General features: G+C 43.6%; 1 protein-coding gene across 2 annotated transcripts in view; it reads right to left on the bottom strand.

The window, feature by feature from the left end:
- Positions 1-16,252, bottom strand: part of LOC141153543 (venom factor-like) — a 309,206-nt gene that overhangs the window by 50,335 nt on the left and 242,619 nt on the right. For both annotated transcript variants that reach the window (XM_073638454.1, XM_073638462.1), the window contains exon 37: positions 5,922-6,011. In XM_073638454.1, the coding sequence (XP_073494555.1) occupies positions 5,922-6,011 (90 nt within the window). The remainder of the gene's footprint in view (positions 1-5,921; positions 6,012-16,252) is intronic.

The following is a 16,252-nucleotide window of genomic DNA, read 5'->3' as shown; positions in this document are numbered from 1 at the left end:
TTACATACAGATGTAGTATTCAGTAAATATATAAATATATATGTACAGTATATACAGTACAGACCAAAAGTTTGGACACGCCTTCTCATTTAAAGATTTTTCTGTATTTTCTTGACTATGAAAATTGTACATTCACACTAAAGGCATCAAAACTATGAATTAACACATGTGGAATTATATACTTAACAAAAAAGTGTGAAACAACTGAAAATATGTCTTATATTCTAGGTTCTTCAAAGTAGCCACCTTTTGCTTTGATGACTGCTTTGCACACTCTTGGCATTCTCTTGATGAGCTTCAAGAGGTAGTCACCGGAAATGGTCTTCCAACAATCTTGAAGGAGTTCCCAGAGATCCTTAGCACTTGTTGGCCCTTTTGCCTTCACTCTGTGGTCCAGCTCACCCCAAACCATCTCGATTGGGTTCAGGTCTGGTGAATAGAGGCCAGGTCGTCTGGCGTAGCACCCCATCACTCTCCTTCTTGGTCAAATAGCCCTTACACAGCCTGGAGGTGTGTTTGGGGTCATTGTCCTGTTGAAAAATAAATGATGGTCCAACTAAATGCAAACCGGATGGAATAGCATGCCGCTGCAAGATGCTGTGGTAGCCATGCTGGTTCAGTATGCCTTCAATTTTGAATAAATCTCCAACAGTGGTACCAGCAAAGCACCCCCACACCATCACACCTCCTCCTCCATGCTTCACGGTGGGAACCAGGCATGTAGAGTCCATCCGTTCACCTTTTCTGCATCGCACAAAGACACGGTGGTTGGAACCAAAGATCTCAAATTTGGACTCAGCAGACCAAAGCACAGATTTTCCACTGGTCTAATGTCCATTCCTTGTGTTCTTTAGCCCAAACAAGTGTCTTCTGCTTGTTGCCTGTCCTTAGCAGTGGTTTCCTAGCAGCTATTTTACCATGAAGGCCGGCTGCACAAAGTCTCCTCTTAACAGTTGTTGTAGAGATGTGTCTGCTGCTAGAACTCTGTGTAGCATTGACCTGGTCTCTAATCTGAGATGCTGTTAACCTGCGATTTCTGAGGCTGGTGACTCGGATAAACTTATCCTCAGAAGCAGGGGTGACTCTTGGTCTTCCTTTTCGGGGGCAGTCCTCATGTGAGCCAGTTTCTTTGTAGCGCTTGATGGTTTTTGCAACTGCACTTGGGGACACTTTCAAAGTTTGCCCAATTTTTCAGATTGACTGACCTTCATTTCTTAAAGTAATGATGGCCACTCGTTTTTCTTTACTTAGCTGCTTTTTTCTTGCCATAATACAAATTCTAACAGTCTATTCAGTAGGACTATCAGCTGTGTATCCACGAGACTTCTGCACAACACAACTGATGGCCCCAACCCCATTTATAAGGCAAGAAATCCCTCTTATTAAACCTGACAGGGCACACCTGTGAAGTGAAGACCATTTCCGGTGACTACCTCTTGAAGCTCATCAAGAGAATGCCAAGAGTGTGCAAAGCAGTCATCAAAGCTAAAGGTGGCTACTTTGAAGAACCTAGAATATAAGACATATTTTCAGTCGTTTCACACTTTTTTGTTAAGTATATAATTCCACATGTCTTAATTCATAGTTTTGATGCCTTCAGTATGAATGTACAATTTTCATAGTCATGAAAATACAGAAAATTCTTTAAATGAGAAGCTGTGTCCAAACTTTTGGTCTGTACTGTATATATTTATATATATATACAGTACACTGCTCAGAAAAATAAAGGTAACACTCAAATAACACATCCTAGATCTGAATGAATGAAATATTCTCATTGAATACTTTGTTCTGTACAAAGCTGAATGTGCTGACAACAAAATCACACAAAAATCATCAATGGAAATCAAATTTATTAACCAATGGAGGCCTGGATTTGGAGTCACCCCCAAAATTAAAGTGGAAAAACACACTACAGGCTGATCCAACTTTGATGTTCTGTCCTTAAAACAAGTCAAAATGAGGCTCAGTATTGTGTGTGGCCTCCACGTGCCTGTATGACCTCCCTACAACGCCTGGGCATGCTCCTGATGAGGTTGCGGATGGTCTCCTGTGGGATCTCCTCCCAGACCTGGACTAAAGCATCCACCAACTCCTGGACAGTCTGTGGTGCAACGTGACGTTGGTGGCGAGACATGATGTCCCAGATGTGCTCAATCGGATTCAGATCTGGGGAACAGGCGGGCCAGTCCATAGCTTCAATGCCTTCATCTTGCAGGAACTGCTGACACTCTCCAGCCACATGAGGTCTGGCATTGTCCTGCATTAGGAGGAACCCAGGGCAAACCGCACCAGCATATGGTCTCACAAGGGGTCTGAGGATCTCATCTCGGTACCTTATGGCAGTCAGGCTACCTCTGGCATGCACATGGAGGGCAGTGCGGCCCTTCAAAGAAATCTCCCTCCACATCATTACTGACCCACTGCCAAACTGGTCATACTGAAGGATGTTGATGACAGCAGATCACTCTGCACGGCGTCTCCAGACTCTGTCATGTCTGTCACATGTGCTCAGTGTGAACCTGCTGTCATCTGTGAAGAGCACAGGGCGCCAGTGGCGACTTTGCCAATCCTGGTGTTCTGTGGCAAATGCCAAGTGTCCTGCACGGTGTTGGGCTGTGAGCACAACCCCCATTTGTGGACGTCGGGTCCTCATACCACCCTCATGGAGTCAGTTTCTAACCATTTGTGCAGACACATGCACATTTGTGGCCTGCTGGAGGTCATTTTGCAGGGCTCTGGCAGTGCTCCTCCTCTTCCTCCTTGCACAAAGGCGGAGGTAGCGGTCCTGCAGCTGGGTTGTTGCCCTCCTACGGCCCACTCCACGTCTCCTGGTGTACTGGCCTGTCTCCTGGTAGCGCCTCCAGCCTCTGGACACTATGCCGACAGACAAAGCAAACCTTCTTGCCACAGCTCGCATTGATGTGCCCTCCTGGATGAGCTGCACTTCCTGAGCAACTTCTGTGGGTTGTAGAGTCCGTCTCATTCTACCACGAGTGTGAAAGCACAACCAACAATCAAAAGTGACCAAAACATCAGCCAGAAAGCATTGGTACTGAGATGTGGTCTGTGGTCCCCACATGCAGAACCACTCATTTATTGAGGGTGTCTTGATAATTGCCAGTAATTTCCATCTATTGTCTATTCCATTTGCACAGCAGCATGTGAAATTGATTGTCAATCAGTGCTGCTTCCTAAGTGGACAGTTTGATTTCACAGAAGTTTGATTTACTTGGAGTTATATTCTGTTGTTTAAGTGTTCCTTTTATTTTTTTGAGCAGTGTATATATATATACATATATATATATAAATATATATATATTTTTACAGGTGCTTCTCACAAAATTAGAATATCATCAAAAAGTTAATTTATTTCAGTTCTTCAATACAAAAAGTGAAACTCCTATACTATATAGAGTCATTACAAACAGAGTGATCTATTTCAAGTGTTTATTTCTGTTAATGTTAAAGATTATGGCTTACAGCCAATGAAAACACAAAAGTCATTATCTCAGTAAATTAGAATACTTTATAACAGCTTGAAAAATGATTTTAAAATCCAAAATGTTGGCCTACTGAAATGTATGTTCAGTAAATGCACTCAATACTTGGTCAGGGCTCCATTTGCATCAATTACTGCATCAATGCAGCGTGGCATGGAGGCGATCAGCCTGTGGCACTGCTGAGGTGTTATGGAAGCCCAGGTTGTTTTGATAGCAGCCTTCAGCTTGTCTGCATTGTTGGGTCTGGTGTCTCTCATCTTCCTCTTGACAATACCCCTTAGCTTCTCTATGGGGTTAAGGTCAAGCGAGTTTGCTGGCCAATCAAGCACAGTGATACTGTTGTTTTTAAACCTGGTATTTGTACTTTTGGCAGTGTGGACAGGTGCCAAGTCCTGCTGGAGAATGAAATCTCCATTTCCAAAAAGCTTGTCGGCAGAGGGAAGCATGAAGTGCTCTAACATTTCCTGGTAGACGGCTGCGCTGACTTTTGTCTTGATAAAACACAGTGGACCTACACCAGCAGATGACATGCTCCCCAAACCATCACTGATTGTGGAAACTTCACACTAGACCTCAAGCAGCTTGGATTGTGGCCTCTCCACTCTTCCTCCAGACTCTGGGACCTTGATTTCCAAATGAAATGCAAAATTTACTTTGCATTACTTAGTGTGTCAATGACTGCCTTCTGGACATCTATCCAGTCAGCAGTCTTCCCCGTGATTGTGGAGCCTACTGAAACAGACTAAGGGACCTTTTTAAATGTTTAGGAAGCCTTTGCAGGTGTTTTTTGTTAATTACCCTAATTTAATGAGATAATGACTTTAGTGTTTTCGTTGGCTGTAAGCCATAATCATCAACATTAACAGAAATAAACACTTGAAATAGATCACTGTTTGTAATGACTCTATATAATATATGAGTTTCACTTTTTGCATTGAAGAACTGAAATAAATTAACTTTTTGATGTCATTCTAATTTTGTGAGAAGCACTTGTATATAACAAGATGCAGCAAGATATCGTGATCTACAAAATTGTAACTAAAAACCTAATTCGACAATGGCTTCAGAGGATTGTACTGTGCAAAAGTGAACCTGTTAACAGCACAAAAGTGGCTAGTCTTGGATGTTGTTTTATTCCCACTGCTGCCTGAAGTATTCTTTTTTTGTGTGTTTCTTAGACTATGTTCACACACTGCGTTTTTTTCTGCAACAAAACCTGATCTCTTGCCAGGAAGGTTTGTTCAGGACTTTGCTTGTTTTTTTGCTTAGTTTTCGCTGCATTTTTTCACTGTCCTTTTGTCTCTTTGTACATAAAGTTCAGTGAAAAAAAAAATCTCATTCTGGTTTTGGCACAAAAACGCTGAAAACCCGCGGAAAAACCTGATACCTGCGTTTTTGGTGCATTTTTTTCACCACCCATTACTTCCAATGGGTAAAAACACTGAAAGAAGTGACGTGCTCTATTCTGTAAAAAAAACATGCAAAGCACAAAATACTGATCAAACAAAAACCGAGGTGTGTGCATGAGATTTCTGAAATCTCATAGACTTTGCTGGTACCATAAAACCCAGCTGAAAATTTGCATAAAAAACGCATAAAAAAACGCTGAAAAAACGCAATGTTTGAACTTAGCTTTATTCTTTTAAATCTGCCATATGGTTCAGGAGACAGAGACATTTTATTTGGCGCTAATTTTTATGGTCTTTATCAAGCTGGACATCGCTCACATGATTCTCTGAGGGCATGTATTTAGGCTGCTCTTCACAATTACCCTGTGAACAACACTCTCGTGGTAGAGACATAAGTACCAAATGATGGATTTAAAAAAAAGCAAAAACCAGTATATTCAGGGGAGCAGCAGAAATGAACTAAGGGCAAAAAGTAGACACTTTTGAACTGGTGACAAATCCTCTTTAAGTGTCGAGCATTCTGCATGAAGATATTCTTCTGCCTTATGGTATTGTTATCGCTTATGTTATAGGGAATCTGTCATGTGATTTTTTAGTACAATACTAATGGTATCCTGAAACAAGGCTTGGGCAGCCCTTTCAGAATTTGTAACATTTTGTTGCTGAAGTTTCTCAGGTTTTCTTGCTGTAAGCACCAGAGAATTCACAGCCGTGAGCCGGCTAGTCTAGCATATATACATCCAAACTGAATATGCACTGCTCCCCACACCCATAATCCTACCCGTCCATCTGCACCAACCTCAGTGATAGTAAAAATCTTCACTGTCAGGTGGATGGGATTATTGGGGTGGGGGGCAGTGCATATGGAGAGGAAGAGGGGGCAACCAATAAGGGCCCTGACATCTTAGTGTATGGACACGTAAGCAGCATGATTGTTGTAATATTTGCCATACATTAAAAAAGTAAAATAAACTTATTAAAAAAATAGTTTGTATTGCTATATTTTTACCTGTAGCACACTTGCATAAAGACCCTTTGCAGATTTTCCTTAATTTGCCACTCTCCTCGGGAAGGTTATAAAATGTACTGCATTTTTTATCTGCACAAAAGAAATTGACAAAGCAAACACAGATGTTCTATAGATATTTATTCTGCATGACTAAAAGTGGTGATCTACATTGAAAATTTATTTTTAAAATTAAATGATTGTTTACAAGGTGAAATGTAACCAACCGATGACCGGTGATATGGGTCATGATTTTGCAGCAGTGTTCTTTGCCATTTTTTGCATTAAAGCTTTTGCATCTAACAGTCAGGTCCTCTCTTTTATCTTCTCTTTTGAATAAAAGCATTGGCACGGCCAGTGCTTTTGCTAGATGCAATGATCACATAGCCACTGGGTGACTCCACGAAAAAATGAAGCTACAGGGTCTTAGCAGACCTAACTGATCTATATGAAACATTTTTGCCATGGCAGAGGGCTGTTGTTCCTGTAACTGGGACTGCTATGGAGTCCCCAGTTACAGTAAAAAGCTGAGCAATAAAAAAAGATGTAAAGTCCTCTCGAGTACTTTTAGGATCTCTTGGGTGACATATTGCCTAACAAATTAATATATGTGTAAATAAAAAAATATATATATATGTGTGTATATATGTGTGTATGTATATATATGTATATATATATATATATATATATATATATATATATATATATATATATATATATATACCGTATATAAAATGAAACTTAATTTTGTATAAAAAAAAGTGTAAGAACAAGAAAAAAAGGCAAAGCATAAAGCCTGTTTCAGACCGAGTTTTTATGGTGTACTTGAAGTGTTTGTTTGCAATGTAAAAAACACATTTAAATGGATATATACTTACATAGACTATAATAGAAAAATGTCAAATGGGTATCTGTTTGACATTAGTTTGTGCAAATATATCTTTTTTAACAGGATGCAAAAAATGCAGTCTGATGCACCTTTTCACCCTTTAAAAAAATAACAGATCTGTATTTTATAACATTGCAGTCTATGAAAGATGGATGCAGTTGTATTGTCTTATGCTTGAATCCGTATTTTTTTCATGCTTTTTTCCCAGAAAACTATTAATATGATCTCCTAACAAGCCCTCTCCATGTTATAAAAGAAATGATTGTTAGGTTGCTTTTTTTAACCTCTTTTCCCCCCGAAGGTGGTTTGCACGTTAATGACCAGGTCAATTTTTACAATTCTGACCACTGACACTTTATGACTCTAATAACTCTGGAACGCTTCAACAGATCCCACTAATTCTGAGGAGAAAATGGACCCCAAAAATTGTTATGTAATTTCTCCTGAGTACGTCAATACCCCATATGTGGGGAAAAAACACTGTTTGGACACACGGCAGGGTCCAGAAGAGAAGGAGCACTGTGTGACTTTTTGAACGCAAAATTGGCTGGAATCGAGAGTGGACACCATGTCGCGTTTGTTGAGCCCCTGATGAGTCTAAACAATGGAAACCCCCGACAAGTGACCCTATTTTGGAAACTAGACCCCTCAAGAATTTTATCAAGGGGTATAGTGATCATTTTGAACCCAGAGGTACGACACAGAATTTGATAACATTAGGTCATCATACTGAATATGTTGTCATTAGTCTTGAGCACTGCTTGCTACTTGAGTTTGCATCGGGTACTATGGTATGCATCAAGTATCGCGGGTGCTCGAGTGACATGCTCGAGTCCCCGCCCCCGCACACGGTTGTTAGACACAAAAAAAACAAACATGCGTGAATTGCCCGTGCATTCCAGGCAATTCCCGCGTGCTTTTTTGGCTGTATAACAGTTGCGAAACATATGGGGTGGAGACTCGAGCATGTCACTCGAGCACCTGCGATACTCGGTGCATACCCGAGCACCCGATGCAAACTCAAGTAGCGAGCAATTGCGCTCAACACTAGTCGCCATATCGTCATCATTTTTTTTTCTTTACTTTTGAAAAAAATCCCAACCCCAAACAACCCTAACCCTAACACAACCCTAACCTTAACTATAACCCTATCACAAACTTAACCCTAACATGTATTTTATACGCCGTTCCTCGTGTGGTATAAGTAATTAGACGACTTTATTCTTCGGGTACGTGCAATTACAGCAATACCAGATTCATATCGGGTTTTTATGTTTGGCATCTGTTACACACAAAAAGACGCTTTTTTTGCAAAGACTAATTTTTGCAATCATTTTTCCATAATTTGGCCGACAGAGTCATGTAAGGGCTTTTTTTGCGGAACAAGTTGACATTTTTATTGGTACCATTTTCGGGCACGTGACATTTTTTGATCGCTTTCTATTCTGACTTTTGGGAGGCAGAATAAACAAAAACCAACAATTCAGGAATTGTTTTTTTTTGTTTTCTTTTATGCCGTTCCTCGTGTGGTAAAATTGATAAGGCTGTGTTATTCTTCGGGTCAGTACGTTTACAGCGATACTACATTTATATAGTTTTTTTAATGTTTTGGCGCTTTTACACAATAAAACTATTTTATAGAAAAAATATTTTTTTTGCATCGCTTTATTCTGAGAGCTATAACTTTTTTATTTTTCGGCTGATGGAGCTGTATGGCAGCTTGATTTTTTGCGGGACAAGATGTAGTTTTCAGCGGTACCATTTTTATTTACATTCGTCTTTTTGATCGCGTTTTATTCCATTTTTTGTTTGGCGGTATGATAAAGCATGTTTTTTTTTTTTTTTTACCGTGTTCACTTAATAGGTTAACTAGTGGGACAGTTTTATAGGTCAGGTCGTTCCGGACCAGGCGATATCAAATATATGTACTTTTATTGTTTAGTTTTTTTTCATAATAATAAGTATTTATGGATACAGTATATTTCTATTTTTTTGGATTATTTTTTCATATTTTTTTTTTTACATTTTTTTTTTCACTTTCTGACACTTTTTTCACTTTTACACTTTGTCCCACTATGGGACTTTCATTTTTTGCAGGCTGATCGCTTGCACAGCATAGAAATACTGCAGCATCTCTGTGCTATGCAGGCTGTCAGCTCTGCCCTGGCATAAGTTAGACGATCTATCTAACTTCCTGATGCCTGGTGACCTGGATGTCATCATGACTATGTAGGGTCACCATGGCAATGATTGGGACCTGGCGCACACAGCGCGGGGTCCTCGATCCAAGATAAGAGGGGCGCTCTGACCTCTGTTTCCCCCGAAATGTTGCGATCAACTTTGATCGCAGCATTTTGGGGGTTAATGTGCCAGGAGCGGTGTGGGACCGCTCCTGGCACATAGTACCGGGTGTCAGCTGTTAGAATCAGCTGACACCTGGCGGCGATCGCGCCTGCACAGCGTCTGTGTGTGCGCGATCACCAGGGCGTAATAATCTGTACCTGGTTATTAAGGCCCAGGGCTCTGGTACATATTATTACGCCCTGCGTCAGAATGGGGTTAAAAAATAAGACAAAATGGACCATGTTTTTTTTTGCTTACAATATAAAAACATGAGGCTGTTAAAAGTTACAAAAACATGGTATGAAATAGACTTAAAACACTCTTTCAGAGAGACAGGGCAAATAGGACATGAGCAGTAGGTCTGTATGAGTGATAGGAAAGAGAGCGTGACAGAGGCAATAGGGAATATGATGATGATGATGATGATGATGAAGTCGAAACCTTGTGGGTGGAGATAAAGAATGAAAAAGTAATTTTTGGTGTAATGTATAGACCACCCAATATCACTGAGGAACTGAAGGGTCGGCTGCATAATCAGATGAAGGGGGCACTGCACAGGCTGCTATAATAGTGATTATGGGAGATTTGAATTTCCCATTTATTGACTGCAGTAATGGTTTTGCTTCAACTGCAAAGGGGAGAAATATTCCTCAGCTTGTTATATGATACTTTTTGGGGCAGCTAGTAGAAGACCTGACAAGAGGTGATGCACTCTACACTACTTAGGTATGCTAACCTAATGCACTCTACACTACTCAGGTATGCCAACCTAATGCACTCTACACTACTCAGATATGCCAACCTAATGCACTCTCCACAACTCACGTATGCCAACCTGATGCACTCTACACAATTTACATATGCCAACCTGAGGCATTCGACACAACTCACGTATGCCAACTAGTGATGAGCAAGCATGCTTGCTACTGCTCGGTGCTCACCCGAGCATCTCACTGCTCGACATGCTCGGCGCTCGTCGAGTATTTCTGGGGTTGCTCAGCAGGAGCTCGGGCCCCCTCCCTGCATGTTTGGCGCTCTTTAGAGCGCCAATCAACATGCAGGGATTGCCTGCCACTAATTGTAATGCCGCAGCCATGGTGGTTGTGGCATTACAGTGATTGGATGGCCGCTCAGCGTCATCAGGTCTATATCAGACCTGGCGCCGCTGTGCTCATCACAGTCACTCCGGAATCAGGCAGAGTAGGGAAAGGTGCTGCTGCGTCAGGGAGAGATTTGCTTGTGTATTAGGTAGTGTAGGGAGAAAAACCAGTACATTACACATATCAATCTTAACAAACAGTCCTTTTGAGGACTAACTAATCCATCTGCAGAGATATCAGGCAGGCAGTGTATATACAGTAGGTAGGCAGGGTATATAGCAGACTGCAGTGTATATAGCACAAGAGGCTCTGTAGCACCCCGAGGGCTCGGCTGCTACAGGGGTATTGCACCTCAGACCAGAGGTGTGATATTCCACTCCCGGGTAAGGATGGAGTGTGGACCAGGGCTCAGTAGGCTGCATGCACCACACACACCCCATTTCCAAGGAACAGACCAACGGTGCTCCCACTAGACAGAGTGCAGGCACGACAGCTTCTGTTCCTGGCTGGAGTGGGGAGGGGGAGGAAAACCCAGTGGTGTAGGAGCAGATAGGGGTGGGTTTCTGGGCATAGGTAGGAGCCCATTGGTTGCTAGTCACCTGGGCTCGGGTGTCAGAAGGAGGTATATAAGGTGGGCACCATCTTAGATCAGGGTCAGTTCAGAGAGGAGCTCAGCCAGAGAGGGCTGACAGGGAGCTGTGGCTCAGTCTGGGCCCAGCTCCAGAGCCAGGCCTGGAGAAGAGGCCTGAGACAGCAGAGAGGGAGAGAAGAGAAGGAACAGCAAGGAGAGTAAGAAAGGAACTGAAACAGAGGAGAAAGGAGGCGAGGAACACAGAGAAAGGCCCAGAGACACGAAGGCAGAAGGAACCCCAGATTCCCAGAGGAGATACTGGGTGAAGGGTTGGCAGAGCAGGGTACCGGAACCCGAATTGGTGGAGGCGACTAATCCTCAGCCAAAACCGGAGGTTGTCACCACATCTTGGTGCGACCCCTCACTACATCCACCAGAAAGGCATACCGCATAGGGTCAGGGAAACCGGAGAGAGGTTTCACCAACAGAAGGCCCGAGGAAGCTGGACAAAGGTGGGTCACTGGTGAGGACGGCCAGTAGAAAGGAAGAGAGGGGAGCTCTGAACCGCACTCTGGAATTGCCTGGGAGTTGACCGAGTCCCTCACCTGGTGGACGCAGCACGGCTCGGGCGGTCACTGCTGGCCGAAGTGATCTGAACAACAACAGTGAGTAAAGCTTTGGAAACTGCACCACAAGTCTCTGTGTTTCATCGCCGCACCAGCACCATCAGTACTGGGACACTCGCACCATCACTCCCATCATTATCCACACCAGCTGCCCTGAGGCAATACTCCTCCCGTGGGGAGTCATCCCATACTCAGCTGCACAAACAACATCAGCCTCAGCGGTCTGCAGTGCAGCGGCGGTCCCCACTGACCGCAATCCACGGGTGGCGTAGTCGGACACTTATTACCATACAAATAGACTGCCACTGGTTTGACCACCCTGGGCACGGACCGGGTCACCGCCACGGAGAACTACAACCCCCAGCGATCCGGCTCCGGGTATTCCCCCTGCAAAGCAGCAGCAGCACAGGCCCAGGGGGCGCGTCAGCTCCATTCCAATTCTGCCTTCTGCTGTTAGATATTTCTATACAAAGGCCCAGGTCTCAGGGGCCAGGAATACTTTTTTTTGGATCTTAAACCTCATTATTTGCTTAAAAAGCAATCCAGAGAACACCGATTTTCCGCCATTTGCTTGTTGGCACTGCAGAATACAGCTAGGTCCTTTCCATATTACAGCGCTAGAAATCCAGCTATTTAAAAATGTGTTTTCTCTGTCACACGGCTCCCATATACAGTACAGACCAAAAGTTTGGACACACCTTCTCATTTAAAGAGGCATTCTCTTGATGAGCTTCAAGATGTAGTCACCGGAAATGGTTTTCACTTCACAGGTGTGCCCTGTCAGGTTTAATAAGTGGGATTTCTTGCCTTATAAATGGGGTTGGGACCATCAGTTGTGTTGTGCAGAAGTCTGGTAGATACACAGCTGATAGTCCTACTGAATAGACTGTTAGAATTTGTATTATGGCAAGAAAAAAGCAGCTAAGTAAAGAAAAAAGAGTGGCCATCATTACTTTAAGAAATGAAGGTCAGTCAGTGCGAAAAATTGGGAAAACTTTGAAAGTGTCCCCAAGTGCAGTTGCAAAACCATCAAGCGCTACAAAGAAACTGGCTCACATGAGGACCGCCCCAGGAAAGGAAGACCTAGAGTTACCTCTGCTTCTGAGGATAAGTTTATCCGAGTCACCAGCCTCAGAAATCGCAGGTTAACAGCAGCTCAGATTAGAGACCAGGTCAATGCCACACAGAGTTCTAGCAGCAGACACATCTCTTCAACAACTGTTAAGAGGAAACTTTGTGCAGCAGGCCTTCATGGTAAAATAGCTGTTAGGAAACCACTGCTAAGGACAGGCAACAAGCAGAAGAGACTTGTTTGGGCTAAAGAAGACAAGGAAAGGACATTAGACCAGTGGAAATCTGTGCTTTGGTCTGATGAGTCCAAATTTGAGATCTTTGGTTCCAACCACTGTGTCTTTGTGCGACGCAGAAAAGGTGAACGGATGGACTCTACATGCCTGGTTCCCATCGTGAAGCATGGAGGAGGAGGTGTGATGGTGTGGGGGTGCTTTGCTGGTGACACTGTTGGGGATTTATTCAAAATTGAAGGCATACTGAACCAGCATGGCTACCACAGCTTCTTGCAGCGGCATGCTATTCCATCCGGTTTGTGTTTAGTTGGACCATCATTTATTTTTCAACAGGACAATGACTCCAAACACACCTCCAGGCTGTGTAAGGGCTATTTGACCAAGAGGGAGAGTGATGGAGTGCTACGCCAGATGACCTGGCCTCCACAGTCACCAGACCTGTACCCAATCAAGATGGTTTTGGGTGAGCTGGACCGCAGAGTGAATGCAAAGGGGCCAACAAGTGCTAAGCATCTCTGGGAACTCCTTCAAGATTGTTGGAAGACCATTTCTGGTGACTACCTCTTGAAGCTCATCAAGAGAATGCCAAGAGTGTGCAAAGCAGTCATCAAAGCAAAAGATGGCTACTTTGAAGAACCTAGAATATAAGACATATTTTCAGTTGTTTCACACTTTTTTGTTAAGTATATAATTCCACATGTGTTAATTCATAGTTTTGATGCCTTAAGTGTGAATGTACAATTTTCATAGTCATGAAAATACAGAAAAATCTTTAAATGAGAAGGTGTGTCCAAACTTTTGGTCTGTACTGTATGTACCATCCTCCAAAACTTTGAGGACTCCACCAAGAAGGTGAGCGGCGATGACGCCATAATTAGCGTCACCATCCCGCTTCTCTGTCTTCTGCTCACAATCAAAGAGGATGCATTGCAGGCAGAGCATGATGAGATGGAGCAAGGAACCATACAGGGTGATTACACACAGCCCAGCCTCATTTCATCCCAACGTAGATTGGGTGACAATGAGGAAGAGGAGGAGGAGGAAGGACAGGAGCTAGTTTCATGCACTATAGATGGTACTACCTGCACAGCTGTCATACTGTCTGTTCAGCGTGGATGGACAGAGGACAGAGAGGAGGAGGAGGAGAGCATGGTCTGTCATCCTCTTGGTGAGGACACGGAAGTCTTTCCTGTTAGTAGTCTGGCACACATGGCTGAGTTTATGTTACGCTGCCTTTCCCATGACCCTCGCGTTCTCAAAATTTTGGGTGACAGTCATTACTGGTTGGTGACACTTCTAGACCCACGCTACAAGGAGAACTTTATATCTCTTATTCCTGGGCAGGGCAGGTCTACAATAATGGGGCTGTACCAGAAGGCCCTTGTTGCGGAACTATTAAAAAAATTCCCATCTGAATACACTGGCGGCAGAGGGCACACTTCGTTGGTCAACCAAGGAGTACAGGCAAGAGAGACACAACTCCAATCCAGCAGAGGCAGGGGAAAACTTTCAAAGTTCTGGGAGAGTTTTCTTAGCCCCTCCCATCGCACAGGCCCTGAGGCGCGGTTGTACTCTCACAAGGAGTGCAAAGTTTGGGAAGATGCTGAGGGAGTACCTTGCCAACCGTACCAACATCCTCCGTGATTCCTCTGCGCCTTATAATTATTGGGCATCCAAGCTGGATACGTGGAATGAACTGGCTCTCTATGCCTTGGAGGTCCTGGCCTGCCCTGCCGCCAGCGTTTTATCAGAGCGGGTTTTTAGTGCTGCTGGTGGAATTACAACTGATAAGCGCATCCGCCTGTCAACTGAAAATGCTGACAGGCTGACTCTTATTAAAATGAACAAGGGCTGGATTGGGCCAGACTTCTCAACACCACCGAATGATAGCAGCGTAACATATACTCAAATCCAGTGTCTTTTCTTGGGAGGTGTATTCTCATGCACCTTTTCACACCCAGACATGGGTATACGCTTCCTGATTTTGTCTATTTGCTCTTGTCCTCCTTCTTCTCCTCATCCTCCACCACCATATCACCAGCGTGACCGTGGTCCGTGATGCAACACCCACATAATTTTTTTAAAGGGTGTTTATGATGCCCGTAAAAACAATTTTTTATACAGTATGTTCATGTATACCTCCAGGGGTAAATGTTTGTCAGCCCATACACTTAGTGCATGGGTATTACAAGTATAGGAGGCCCGCTCCTTTCTAATGGGAACATTTTTTTATGAGGCCCTCCTCCACGTCTCTTCCAAGGGGCATTGAAGTGCCTCCAAATTTTTGGCAGCCCTTGCATTCACTGCATAGGCCAACACTATGGGAGACTCTCTCCTTTCTAATGGGAAGTTGTCATTTCTGTGGCCCTGCTTTATGTCTCTTTAAATTCTTAGTGGGGTTTTTCCTAAATTTGGTCAGCCGTTAGACTCACTGCATACCCTATAACTGTATAGCAGACTCTCTTCTTTCTAATGGGAATTTGTCGTTACTGTGGCCCTGATCTATGTCTCTTTAAATTGTTAGTGGGGTTTTTCCTAAATTTGGTCAGCCGTTGGACTCACTGCATACCCTATAACTGTATATCAGACCCTCTCCTTTCTAATGGGAACATGTCGTACTTGTTACTGTGGCTCTGCTCTATGTGTCTATCAGAGTCCCTCCATCATCAATGAAACAGGATGTGTCTGATGATGTGTCACACACCACATTGCCAGATAAGGTTGTAAAATGTTAAAATGACATTTCCCGGTGAATGTATTTGCCTTAAAAAATAACGTAAAAAAACATACAAACAAACAGTAGGATCTTTCTTTAGTATAAAAACAGAGTCGCCAATGTAACCTCAATGTAATCACATTGTTCAGCTCCTGCACCTCCTCCTCGATCTCCGAAATGACCACATCAGTCACAAGCTGAAAGCACTGCAGCACTGCCTTGACCAAGCGGCAACAGGCTGTGCTGAAGATAACATGCTTAATGCTTAGGTGACAAACCGCCCAGTGCTGCAGAGTTGTTGAAAGCTGTAACACAGCAGCTTGATCTGTGGCTCTCACCACTGAACATACAGCCAGGCGTGGTCGTGTGTGACAATGGGGGGAACCTGGTGACGGAGAAATGACAGCCGGAGTAGATACGGTTTCCCTCTATGCCAGTCCTTTCACCGAGCTAAAGAATATGGCTGTGGTGAAATACAACTCCCACTGAGAAGCTGTTTCAGATTGAAAAACATTGTGCCCACCATCAGGAATCCTCTGGTGTGCCCTGGGACCGTCCAACCCTGCTGAGAAGCAGTCCTGGCTAAGAAAGGTGTGTGGGAAGGTTCCCGGACACTATATTGCTGCTTTTTTACTGAGGTGGAAACCCACGCAAACATGGGGAGAACATAAAAGTCCTTGCAGATGTTGTCCTTGCTGGGATTTGAAACCAGGATCCCAGCGCTGCAAGGCTTCAGTGCTAACCACTGATCCAATGTGCTGCCATTCACCGTCTAATATCTA

Source organism: Phyllobates terribilis, unplaced genomic scaffold (genome assembly GCF_046119375.1).
Source record: "Phyllobates terribilis strain yellow unplaced genomic scaffold, ASM4611937v1 Scaffold_1__5_contigs__length_1240528914, whole genome shotgun sequence".
Classification (NCBI taxonomy): Eukaryota; Metazoa; Chordata; class Amphibia; order Anura; family Dendrobatidae; genus Phyllobates; species Phyllobates terribilis.
Note: the sequence above shows the minus strand (reverse complement) of the source record. Positions and strands in the feature narration are given on the sequence as shown.